This window comes from Microtus pennsylvanicus, chromosome 1, assembly GCF_037038515.1.
Source record: "Microtus pennsylvanicus isolate mMicPen1 chromosome 1, mMicPen1.hap1, whole genome shotgun sequence".
Classification (NCBI taxonomy): domain Eukaryota; kingdom Metazoa; phylum Chordata; class Mammalia; order Rodentia; family Cricetidae; genus Microtus; species Microtus pennsylvanicus.
Window position 1 is genome coordinate 77,514,474 of NC_134579.1, and position 13,507 is coordinate 77,527,980.

Consider the following 13,507-nt stretch of genomic DNA (forward strand, 5'->3'; position numbering starts at 1 on the left):
TGAAATGACCATTAAAGCTTTTCTTTATTTTTAAAAAAATAATTTTTTGTGTGGGGGTATTTTGCCTGTGTACCACATGCATGCAATGCCCATGGAGATCAGAAGAGGGCATCAGATTTCCTCTGGACCTGGGGTTCCTGGCTTGTGCTAGCTGCCATATGGGTGCTGGAAATCAAATCCACTCCCTTAGAAGAGCAGCAAGTGCTCGTAACTGCAGTGCTAGCTCTCCAGCCCCTACAGCCGTTGTTTAGAGAGTGGAATGTGGGGATATCTCAGTGAGTAGCACTCTCTCCTCAAGCCTGAGGGTCCAATTCAGGCTCTGGAACTGGATCACATGTTTGTAACCCCAGCACTCTTGTGGAGATAGAAAACAGGGATAGCAGAAGCACCTAGAAGTGGTTCAACAATTTTTGCACTTATCTGTCATGACTCTGGATTTCTTTTTTTTTTTAATATTTATTTATTTATTAGGTATACAATATTCTGTCTGTATGCCTGAAGGCCAGAAGAGGGCGCCAGACCTCTTTACAGATGGTTGTGAGCCACCATGTGGTTGCTGGGAATTGAACTCAGGACCTTTGGAAGAGCAGGCAATGCTCTTAACCACTGAGCCATCTCTCCAGCCCCGACTCTGGATTTCTTGATATTTCTCTCCCACTTATCCTAGGAATTTGATTTATTTTTAAGCATAAGCAGGTCTTCTATTTAGTGGCCCTTACCTGTCCTATGTTAGGAGGCCTTTTCTAGGATGCCCCAGATCCTCCCCATCTTTCTTGAAGCATGGAGTATTGCCCTCCCCTAACCTGCCATGATGCTTTGTCTTTATCTTAGGATATAGCAAAGAACTACTGCTTCCCTTCAAAGATACCCCTCTTCCCTTCCTGGGCACTAGAGCAGTCTTAGCTGAAGTAATAACCAGTGAACCAGGAGAAATGAGGGATAGGGATCACCCGTGGCCAAGGAGGTCAGGAAAGAGGAGGAGCCCAAACTACAGAAAGTTGGGGGGTTTTTTGTTTTTTTGTTTTTTGTTTTTTTGTTTTTTTTTTGGCTTTTCGAGACAGGCTTTCTCTGTGGTTTTGGAGCCTGTTCTGGAACTAGCTCTTGTAGACCAGGCTGGTCTCGAACTCACAGAGATCTGCCTGCCTCTGCTTCCCAAGTGCTGGGATTAAAGGCATGCGCCACCACCGCCCGGCCAAACCACAGAAAGTTTTGATGGCTTTCTCTTGCCTGTCAAACTGTGCTGGGCTTCTCTGCCACATGAAGGTTGGTTAGTTAGTTAGTTAGTTAGTTAGTTAGTTAGTTAGTTAGTTAGTTTTGAGACAAGGTCTTACTATGTCCTGCCTGTCCGGAACTCACTGTGTAGACCAAGCTGGCCTCAAACTCACCTACTACCAGGCACTCTTAGCAGCATTCACCTTGAAGTCTGCTATCTGGATCCCCATTTGGGCTTCCTCCTCCCCCAGAAACTTATCACCTCTCACCAGTCACTCACACAGCCACTTACACCCGTGGCCACTGGTCAAGCTGGAAGCACTTTGTCATTGCCCTTGGTGGCTAGTGTTTGCAGTCTGCTTCCTGCTCTGTGACTCCTCTATCTACTGTCGCATTCCCCATTTCCTTACCACCTCCAAAGTCTGCCTTAAACCAACTCTTCCCAGGCCACAGTACCCTGGTAGTTCTAAGGGAGAGGCCAGACCCTCTGCCACATGGGATGCTGAGCTCCAGACCAGCACCTGTGCCCTCCCTGTACTTTAGAGAGATGTTTCCGACAGAATCCCAGGAAATACAGTCTCAAAAGAGAAGAACAGAAATCCTGACTACTCACCTGCTCAGAAGTAATTGCTTCCAGGAACCTGAGGATTTTTTCCCCATCTTTGTTCTGTGCTCATACATTTATATTAAAATGTATTTGAAATATGTATATATAATGCATTATATATGTATGTGTGTATATATATGTATTGAGAGCCGGGTATGGTGGCACATGCCCTTAATCCCAGCACTTGGGAGGTAGGGGCAGGTGGATCTCTTTGAGTTTGAGGCTAGCCTGGTCTACATAATGAGTTCCAGGACAGCTGGGGCTACACAGAGAAACCCTGTCTCAAAAAAAAAACCCAAATATATATATTGAAATCTGCATTGTATATTTTGCATATTTTACTTGACACTGTGAGTTCTGCCTATACAAACAGGTGATCATAGAAAACAATTAGTTTTCAAGACAGAGCTTATGTAGCTCATGTTAGCTTTTTTTTTTTTTTTTTTTTTTTTTGGATTTTTCGAGACAGGGTTTCTCTGTCCTGGAACTAGCTCTTGTAGCCCCACCCTACTAGTGTAGAGGACTAGATCTCATCACTCTATGGGATCCGTGTGCTCCATGGAGTGGTTTGTTCAGAGTAACCACTTTCTGTAACTCCCACGCAACTGTGGCCTCCAGAGCAGGCAGGCTGCTTTCTCAAGCAAGAGCTCAGGGAATTTGACTTCTCACACCTGCACTCAAGCAAGTCTGCTCTCACTACCTGTGGAGATTCTGCCCAAGATTACTGCTTGAAAGAGTCATGTGCTGGAAAGTCTACTGCTCCCATTGTGATGTCTTCTCTGAGGGCCCTCCCAGTCCCAGCTCCCAGCCTTGGGGCCTGAGGCTTCTTTAGCAACTGATGCTTCCTCTCTGTTCTCTGCCTGGCCATGCTTTGTGTGAAGACCCATAATGACACTTCCAGGAACTTGAATTGTTTCCCTCCCAGTTAGATAGAATGCCCTTTGAGTGAACTCCACGCACAGTGCCTGGCTCAGAGTAAGCATTCCATATAACCAGTGAGGGAATGAAGCTAGAATCGGAGAGTGATTGAGAAGATCACTGCTCATTGCACCTGTTTGCACCCATTCTGGCTGTAAGGCTGGGATGGGGCTCTTGGAGAATGTGTGCTTGATTTTACACACAAATAACCTTTCTCCCTTCCTCTCACATCAGCTCACCCGACGGCTGCCACCCATCAAAGAAGCTAAACCCAGGCTACAGAAGCTTTTCCGGGACTTCTGGCTGTACTCTGTACTGATGGGGTTCGCTGTGGAGGGCTCAGGTAGGGAGTGGTGTCTCCCAGAGAAAGCTGAGTGTGCAGTGGAAACAGCTAGGTCAGACCCATCCACTCCAGAGCCTGAGTACATCTGATCTGAGCCCACATGTAGCCGCTTGTTCCCATGGGTATTTACAAACAGACACTTCCCACTGTGTGTGCCACATGACTGTAGACAGTTGGGTAGACAATTGTTCTGTGTCCTATTATGGACAGTTGTCTCAGGGGTCCCAAGACTAGAAATTGCCAGAGTCAATACCAATGTAAGACTTCTTTACATTCGATAGTCTTATAAATTCTCATTCTCTCTCCCTCTGTCCCCTCCTCTCCTCTCCTTTCCTTTCTCCTCTTTCTCACCCCACCGGCACCATGCCTGTCAGTCAGGTGGCCTCCTGGTCTGTTCCAGCCCTTGTCTTACTCACACCCACTCTCTTGCAGGACTCTGGCCAGAAGAGTGGTACGAGGGGGTCTGTGAAATAGCTACCAAGTCACCTCTGCTCACCTTTCCCAGCAAAGAGCCGCTGAGATCCGTCCTCCAGTACAACTCAGCCATGAAAAATGACACGGTCACCCCTGTAAGGCTTCTCTTCTCTCTCTCCTTAGACTGTCCAAAGAGGAATTAGAGCAGATCCCTTCCACATCCTTACTAAGCACTTGGGTTCCTTCTGGGGAGGCCTCATGAGCCCCTGAGTGTTTCCTCCCTCCAGGCTGAGCTGAGTGAACTCCGAAGCACCATCAGCAACTTGCTAGATCCTCCTCCCGAGGTCTCTGCCCTCATCAACAAGCTGGACTTTGCCATGTCTACCTATCTCTTGTCTGTGTATCGGCTGGAATACATGAGGTACATGAGCCTTCACCTTCCCACACATCTGCTGGGAGGGGCGCACATCTTTAATCACAGCACTCCGGAGGCAGAGGCAGGTGGATCTCTGTGAGTTCCAGGACAGCCTGGTCTACAGAGTGAGTTCCAGGACAGCTAGAGCTATATAATAGAGAGCCCCTGTCTCAAAAATAAATAAATACTAAATAAAAATAAAAACCAACAAGGCTGGTTAGATGGCACAGGGGTAAAAGAAGCCTGCTACTACAAGTTCAGTCCTTGGACCACACGAGGCAGGAAGAGAAAACCAATTCCTAAAAATCATCCTCTTACCTCCACATACACACCATAGCACATCACACACACACAGACACGCACAGAGATGAATCTAAAAAGACAAAATTGGATGGTTAATGTAATAAAAATTATCATCTCATTACTCATTCCCATCTCCTATAGTGCGTTGTTGTAGCTCCTCCCTTTTTTTTCTCAGAAAAGCAAAGGAGAGAGCTAAGGATATAGCTTGGTAGTAGAGTTCTTGTCTCACATGTGACAGGGTCCATCTGAGCATTTAAAAAAAGGAAGGAAGGAAGGAAGGAAGGAAGGAAGGAAGGAAGGAAGGAAGGAAGGAAGGAGAAAGAGAAAAGAAACTAAAAGGAAAACCAAATATAAGTGTGGATTTAATGCCTGAATGCATAACTAGAAGAACCGTCTCCCACCCCTCAAGTGTGGCGCTTGGGAGTATCCCCAGGATCCTTCATAACCCTATGCCAGAATGGAGGAACAACCTGAAACTGATTCAAAAATGAAGCTTCAATTCTCAGCTTCTGGTTATTAGGGAAACTTGGAAACCCTGTGTAAGAAGTTAAAAGCATCTCAGCCTGCATCACTACTTTCACTTAAAGACCCTGGCTTTGCTTTACAAAATTTGGGTGCCTCTTAGAAGGCTGGTGTGGGGCCGGTTAATGTATGCTGTTAAACCCCTGCTTTCTTACCTCAACTCCTAGACCCTGAATGGCTCTTCAGTGGAGCTATCGTTTAAGCACGCAAATTTGTTTTCTTCTTTTTCTCTAAAGGTTATAGGTTTTTTGTTTTTGTCTTCTTATACTTTATTTATTTCATATTTGTATATGACTCTGGGCACATGGATGCCAGGCAAGGAGCAGAGGTTCTGAGCTAAGTCAGAACCTTTGCAGGAGTCAGTCCTTTCCTTCTACCATTGGATCCCAGGGACCAAACTCAGTTGTGAGGCATGGAGGCAGGGACCTTTACCCAGACAAGTTTCTTTTTATCATAAAAGTAAAAATAAAATCCCAGTTATTGTGGAGCCAAGGCAGAGGGATTGGTATGAGTTTGAGATCAGCCTGAGCTACTCAAAACCCTGTCACAAAAAAAATGAAAAAGGAGCTGGAGAGATGGCACAGTGGTTCAGAGCACTTGCTGCTCTTCAGAGGACTTGAATTTGGTTCCCAGCACCTACATAAAATAGCTTACAATCTCCTGGAGCTCCAGCCTCAGGTGATCTTCTGACCTTGCAGGCACCTACACACACAGATGCATATAAATGTAAATGAAACTTTTTTTAAAAAGAAAACAAGCCAACCCCCAAGAATGGCACAGAATATGCCAAAGGCAAAGAAACAAAGAATGCAGGTCTGAGGCTGAGCATGGTGGCACATGACTTTAATCCTAGCACTCAGAAGGCAGATGTTAATTTGCTCACTTCTCCCTTTAGTGTCCTTTGTACAGGCACACACGTACACACACATGTGCACAAACGGCCTTTACACGACCTGTCGGTGTGGTTGTGCTGCACCTGTTCCACTGTATGTTATTCTCTTTTCCTAGTGTATCGTTGTGTTTCTGCCATGCTGTGTGTAGTCACCTTCTGGCAGTGATGATGTGTCATCATGAAATAGGTATGCTTCCTGTTAATGAGGAACTCAGACTAGATCTATCTGAGCAGTGCAGCCAGCATGTATTAAGGTGTCTTGGTTCAAGTGACCTCAAGACATGTCACTAAAGGTGTGCTTGCTGGATTGAGAAAGATAGGAATGTGGTGCTAGATGGTATAAACCACCCTGTAGGAAGTTCAGGGGAGTTGTGCGCCTGTACATAGCAGAGATGCTGTCATTTAAGCCAAACCAGAACAGTGCCAGGGCTCTGGTGGGAGGGTTAGGGTGTGCAAACGATACTCAAAGCTATTTCTCTTGTCAGGGTGCTGCGTTCTACAGATCCTGATCGCTTCCAGGTAATGTTCTGCTACTTTGAGGATAAAGCTATTCAGAAGGACAAATCTGGTAAGCTTATTATTATGGTACTCTCATGATAAATTGAGTAGGAAAAAGAAAGAATATTTCATATTTTCTATTCACATAGAGAAAATAGTTTTATGAAGTTACGTTCTCTATTGGAAATATCTTCATAAAATAGATAACCTTAAAAAATACTGCAAGGTAGGACCGGCAGCAGGTAGTGGTGGCACACACTTTTAATTCCAGCCCTCAGGTAGAGGCAGGCAGATCTCTGAGTTTGAGGCCAGCCTGGTCTACAGAACGAGTTCCAGGTCACACAGAGAAACTCTATTTAAAAAAAAAAAAAGTAGGGGAGAAAAGGATAGCTTAGCAGGTAAAGGAACTTGCTGCCAAACCCTACCGCGTGAGCTTGAGTGATGGGAGACTCCATAAATTGTCTTCTGACTTTACAATCCATTCGCACAAGTGCACATGCACATAAAATAAATATGAAAGACTTCTGCTTTTTTATTTTTACTTTATTTATTTTTGTTTTTTTAAGACAGGGTTTCTCTGTGTAGCCCTGACTATTCTGGAACTCACAGAGATCCACCTGCCTCTGCATCCCAAGGGCTGGAATTAAAGGTGTGCACCATCATCACCAGGCCTTCTTTTTTTTAATTTATTTTTATTTAATGTTTTGCCTGCATGTATGTTTGTGTGAGGGTGCCAAATCATGGTGAGCTGCCTTGTCATTGCTGGGAATTGAATCCCTCTGGAAGAGCAGCCAGTGCTCTTAACCACCGAGCCATCTCTCCAGCCTCCAAAGACTTTTTTTAAAAATACTCCAGGGTGGCCTGGGATGTAGTTTAGCTGATAAAGTGCTTGCCTGGTGGGCATAAAGCCCTGTATTCAGTTCTCAGAACCACATACCTGGTATACTAGTATACACTGCCATCTCAGCACTTGGTCGTGGAAGCAGGAGGATCAGAAGTTCAAGATCATCCTCAGCTACATAAGGAGTTCAGGGGCAAGGCAGGATACTTGGAAAGCTGTCAAGGAGGTGGGGGTAGGTATCCAGGCTCCTTGGGAAGCCAAAGCAGGAAAATTGTGAATTCAAGGCAAGCCTGAATTACTTAGAAACCCCCAAACCGAAAGAGGGCTGGGAGACGTCTCAGTAGGTAAGAGTGCTTGCTAGAGTCTGACCTCAGATCCCAGCACTCGTGTATAAGCGAAATGGCTGTGCGCCCGTGACCTCAGTGTTGTGGGGCCAAGACAGCTGGGCTCCTGAAGCTCACTGGCTGGCCAGCCTAACCCAAATGACAGGCTTCAAGTTTAATGAGAGAACCTATCAGAAAACTTAGATAAACAGTGATAGAAGAAAACACGCAGTGTCCTCCTCTGGTGTCTAACTGTGCACACTCAAAGCACGCCCCACACAGGTACAGACAAGTGTACATGACTCATACACAAAGGGAGGGTATGGGAATATAACTCAGTGGTAGAGGGCCACTGATGCAAGGACCCAAAATAGGAGCACACTCTCTGTTCGAAAGTGCTGAAAAGAGCCAGAGCTGCTCGATGGTCCTTTATGGATCTGCAGCGTCTTTCTGTCGCCAGAGGCAGTTCTGCTTCTAAACAGCAATAGCAGGCCGACAGGACCAAGGAACCAACTAGACGGACTCTTAGTGAACAAGTTGTCATATATTATTTTATCAAATATCGTAATTTAGATGTAAATATATATAGTGTTTTTATAATTTTACTTAATTGAAATGAGTTTACATTATAAAAGATATTCATCATAATGATGTTCTAAAAAGAGTAAAGTTTAACACAAAGTGTAAAACAAAAATAGGGAGACTACATTCAGAGGTATGTGTACTGTTGTTCCTTTTATAAAATGGCATAGGATTTTCATAGAAGCTATACACATCTGCAGGCATGCTTTAAATCATGTCTGTATTACTCACATTACCTAGTGCATTGTGAATACCATGTAAATCCTCATACCATTTTCAGTATGGCTTTATGCTGTGAGTGCTCCCTGTGTGAATGTAGATGCACCAAGTGCATTTATTTGGTTTGTTCTCTCTCTCTTTCTCTCTCTCTCTGTTTTGTTTTGTTGGTTGGTTGGTTTTTGTTTTTATTTTTTGAGTCAGGGTTTCTCTATGTAGCCTTGGCTGTCCTGGAACGCAATCTATAAACCAGACTGGCCTTGAACTCAGGTATCCAACTGTGTCTGCCTCCTGAGTGCTGAGATTAAAGTCGTGTGCCACCATACCTCGGTGGGTTTTGTTTGCTTTGAACATATAGCTCAAGTTGGGCTTCAACTTGTGACCCTACCTTGACCACTTGCGTACCAATATTACAGGAGGGTTTGCCATGACCAGCTCTAATACCTGAAAGTCTTTGAACCTCATGTCAGTTTGGGGCTAGAGAGATGGCTCAGCAGTTAGGAGAACCTACTGCTCTGTCAATGGCTGGAGTTCAGATCCCTGTAACAACCCTCCAAGGATACCAGTGTCACTCTGGCGTGTCTGGGCACCTGTACATACATGTGCAATAAACAGACCAGTGTCACTCTGGCATGTCTGGGCACCTGTACATACATGTGCAATAAACACAGACATGCACATAAATAAATCACTTTTACAAAAACAATTTTATTAAGTTTCCAATTTTGGAGCGTTTCAGATCTTAACTTTTTTTTTTTCTTAATGGCTACTGAGGATTAAACCCAAAGCCTCACACATACTGGGCAAATACTCTACCACAGAGATACAGCCTCAGCTTCCATTTCATATACGGGTTTTCTTTTTTTTCTTTTTTTTTTTCAAGACAGGGTTTCTCTGTAGCTTTGGAGCCTGTCCTGGAATTAGCTTTTGTAGGCCAGGCTGTTCTCGAACTCACAAAGATCCACCTGCCTCTGCCTCCTGAATGCTGGGATTAAAGGCGTGTACCACCACCACCCACATTTCACATATTTTTTAATATACATTTGAATATATATACTTTAAAGACATGAGTCCATATTAATTAATGAATAAATATAAAATAGGGAAAGAGAAGCAACTCTTTCTTAAAGAACTCCAGTTAATAAAAGTAGAAGCTGAGCGTTGGTGATGCACACCTTTAATCCCAGCACTCAAGAGGCAGAGCACAGGTGTTTCTCTGGAGTTCTAGGCCAACTTGCTCTACAGAGCAAGTTCCAGGACAGGCTTGAAAACTACACAGAAAAACCCTGTCTCAGAAAAACTAAACAAAGTAGAAGAAATGGAGATAATAGAAAATCCTCATGAGCAGCCAAAACTAGCAAAATTTCAAAGAGAAATTAGATAGCAACATAATTGCAAATATCTCCCCAAAGACACATTATCTATGGTGGTGGCTGTAACTCGCTCACCGCTCCTCTTCCGAAGTATCACTAAGTTCCTCGGCTCAGAGTGTTAGTTTTATAAGTATGAAAAGGGAATGTAGTTGCTGAAGTCATGTGATGACGGTTGACATCAGAAATGATAAGAGCTATAGATATCATAGTTCCCTGATGGGATGAGAGGAGAAAAGCACAGAGCCAGGCATGATGCCAAACACCTGTAACCTAGCACCTAGAAGTCTGAGGGAAGAGTATTGCCATGAGTTCAAGTCTAGCCTGGGCTACACATTGAGTAGCAAGTTTGTCAAACCATGTCTCAGGAATCCCAGAAGAGGGACTGGAGAGATGGCTCAGCAGTTAAGAGCACTGACTATTCTTCCAGAGGACCCAGGTTCAATTCCAGCACACACATGGCAGCTAAAAACTGCCTGTAACTCCAAGATCTGACAAACATGCAGGCAAAACACCAATGCACATAAAATGAAAATAAATTATTTTTTTTTAAGATTTTATTTATTATGTATACAACATTCTGCCTCGATGTATGCCCACACGCCAGAGGAGGGCGCCAAATCTCAGTACAGATGGTTGTGAGCTACCATGTGGTTGCTGGGAATTGAACTCAGGACTTCTGGAAGAGCAGCCAGTGCTCTTAACCTCTGAGCCATCTCTCCAGCCCTAAGTTATTTTTTTAAAATGAAAAGAAACCAGAAAAGAAAGGCATATCACCTCTGGTATTTCCTCTAAGTTTTTCAGATCTTACCCTGAAGAGCAGGCATCAGATAGCTAAACTGAGGGACCATCTTTAAATTACCTGTGTCCTTAACATACCAAGATCATGAAGTCCAGGAATAGATTGAGGAACCAACACATTCTAAGAGACCAAGAGTTGTAAGCAAAGTCTGTATGATGTCCAGGAACAGAAAGGGATGTGAATGGGAGAATTAGAGAAACCCAGGTCAATGCTGAAGTTCTGGTGATGGTGTTGCACCAGTGTCTGTTTCTAAGTTTTGACAAATGCAGGCTGGTTATAGCTGATGTAACTCTTCCAGTAAGCCGAGGAAAGTACAAAAGAACTTGGTACTACTCTCCAAGTCTGTGAGTTTGCGGTTGTTTGTAATTTTTGTGACTGTACCTAATCCTGGGAACCACCGTCTCATTTCAGGGATGATGCAGTGTGTCATCGCTGTTGCTGACAAAGTGTTCGATGCCTTCCTGAACATGATGGCAGATAAAGTAAGCATCACCAGAGCGCCAGCGTGTGCCTGCTGGCAGCACACGGAAAGCCCTATGGTACCTGTCTTCTCACTCTAGGCTAAGACCAAGGAGAATGAAGAAGAGCTTGAGCGGCATGCCCAGTTTCTGCTGGTGAACTTCAACCACATCCACAAGAGGATAAGGAGAGTGGCTGACAAGTACCTGTCTGGTCTGGTGGATAAGTGAGTTTGGCTTCCCTGTAGTGCTTGTGTGTAAATGTTAGTAGTTTGGAACAGAGAAAAAGCATGGTTACATCATCAGTCCAGAAAATAACAGAATCAGAAGAAACCTTAAGGCTGATGCAGCCTTCCCAAGAATGTCCTCAGGTTTGTTACAGCCTACATTTTAGCCTAGAAACATACTCATTCTGGGCCATTGGTATTACTTAAAATAATTTGATAAGACCAAGTTTAGCATATCCTAATCCAGGATCTAGCTAGAAGTCCCAGGTAGAATAAGGATCTTACGGGCTTCTGAGAACAAAAGCATTTCCCCACTTCTCTTTCTGAGAGACAACACAGTCTTAGAACATGACAGTGTACTGAGACCTTTAGAAGGGAAGCTGGGGTAGCCTCTGAGGTGTAAATGCCCAATTAGCAAACACACACACACCTTGTCTTCAGCTTCCCAAGACCATCCAGGGGTTCTAGAGACTCTCACAGAGGCTGCATGCAAGCAACCTTGTCCAAGCAGTTGCAGAATCTGAGGATAGGTCAAGAGCCAGCCAGAGACTATGAGACCAAGCCTTGCACATATAGTACACATCTAAGTCAGGCCTCTTGAGCAGTGGGTCACATATAAGGTGAGCACTGCACACAGGTAGTATCCTTCCAGTCTTAGGGCCATCATCCCATGACTGTTTTACTTCATTCCAATGTTCTTTTCTGTTGATGCCATAACATGAGAGGTACTGGGGAGCTACCATCAAAAACTAGAACTGTTGGGACTGGAAAGATGGCTCAGCAGTTAAAAGCACTGGGTGTTCTTCCATAGATCCTGAGTTCAATTCCCAGCAACCACAGGGTGGCTCACAACCATCCATAGTGAAGTCTGGCGCCCTCTTCTGGCCAGACGTACATGCAGACCACAACACTGTATAAATAATAAATGAATAAATCTTTTTTTAGACTTATTTATTTATTATGTGTATACATAATAAATACAATGTTCTCTCTGTGTGTATCCCTGCAGGCCAGAAGAGGGCACCAGGCCTCATTACAGATGGTTGTGAGCCACCATGTGGTTGCTGAGAATTGAACTCAGGACCTTTGGAAGAGCAGGCAATGCTCTTAACCGCTGAGCCATCTCTCCAGCCCAAATGAATAAATTTTTAAAAGCAAAACAAACTAGAGTTGCTCTGGAAAGGATGTGTGTAGCCTGTATTCAGCCTCAGGAGTAGGGTGGGCTGGCCAGAGAACGTTTCTGACCATACACCTCACTGTGGAGAGCCTAAGTGGATAGGTGCCATGTCTCCATGGGCTCATGCTGGTGCAGGGGAGGCATAGAGGCAGACAATGTAGTTCCTAGAAAGTTCATCTCCTCAGTCCTGAGACCCCTTTCCTTGCTCTAGGTTTCCACACTTGCTCTGGAGTGGGACTGTGCTGAAGACCATGTTGGATATCCTGCAGACCCTGTCACTGTCACTAAGTGCTGTGAGTGTCGCAATGGTGTGGATCTGCCTGACACATGAGTTGTCCACTCTGTGTACGATGTCTCCTCCAGATACCCTGGCCTCACTTACCCACATTGTTCCCTGATGTCTCCCACTAGGCTGCAGCAAGTTTGGAGTCCATGTGGGGCATGTGGTGGGAAGGGGTAGCAGACACATTGCTGCCTGAGTCACATGCTTGGCAGAGGCAGCCTCAGTGACTTAGGGGCCTGTATGTTTCCAGGATATTCACAAGGACCAACCTTACTACGACATTCCTGATGCCCCGTATCGGATTACGGTTCCTGACACATATGAAGCCCGAGAGGTAAGTCCCGCCTAGTCCTCTAGAATAAGGGGTTCCCTGGGAATGTCAAGACAGGTCCTCAAACCCCCAGCATTTAGCAGTATGATGGGTTTTGGCATTGTCCCACCGCGGGAGGAGCTCCTGAATTCCCAAGCCTATCTGTGTTCCAGGCCTGTGCTTCTCACTGCGCTGCCCAATCTCTGCAGCATTCATTCCTGCTTCAGCCACAAAGGCATTTCCAGCTGCTAGTCAGCTACAGCCCTCAGAAGCACTGAACAAGCATAGCTTTCAGAGCTCAGCCCTCTGAGGCATGCCAGCTTTTCACTGGAGAACAGAATGGCAGACTCTAGCTTTGCCTTGCCCTTGGCAAGTGGGTAGAATAAATAGCTCCAGATGAGGAGGATGTCCTGGAAGGCGCTCCTCTCCCCACGGAGTCTGACTTTGAGCCCCTGCTGCAGAGGACTGAACCGGGGCCAGGCTCAGCATTCCTCCGCCTAGGGCCGGGTTGTGCCCTAACTTGGGTCTCCCTAGTTGGAAAAGCTGTCATTCGTGAGAATCCGGACACAGTGATGTGGCACCTGTGGAGATTTTCTTACCATCTAGAACATGTCTTTCCCTTCAGTCCCTGACTTGCCCTGAGGTACACTGTTTATGTTGTAGGTTCTGCCACACAGCCTTACACAAGAACCACAGACCATAGTCCAGTCAGAATTCCTATGCCCTGGAGCTTTGGTGTTGGTGCATGCGCACTGATAGAGCTTCCGTAACCGTTGCCATACACTGTGTGGCTT

General features: G+C 45.2%; 1 protein-coding gene across 1 annotated transcript in view; it reads left to right on the forward strand.

Annotated features, from left to right (window-relative positions):
• The window catches only part of Pi4ka (phosphatidylinositol 4-kinase alpha), a 128,891-nt gene that overhangs the window by 77,328 nt on the left and 38,056 nt on the right, over positions 1–13,507 (forward strand). The window contains exons 20-27 of the mRNA XM_075970228.1: positions 2,972–3,080; positions 3,513–3,649; positions 3,782–3,915; positions 6,112–6,194; positions 10,670–10,740; positions 10,819–10,943; positions 12,332–12,413; positions 12,654–12,737. Of these exons, the coding sequence (XP_075826343.1) occupies positions 2,972–3,080; positions 3,513–3,649; positions 3,782–3,915; positions 6,112–6,194; positions 10,670–10,740; positions 10,819–10,943; positions 12,332–12,413; positions 12,654–12,737 (825 nt within the window). The remainder of the gene's footprint in view (positions 1–2,971; positions 3,081–3,512; positions 3,650–3,781; positions 3,916–6,111; positions 6,195–10,669; positions 10,741–10,818; positions 10,944–12,331; positions 12,414–12,653; positions 12,738–13,507) is intronic.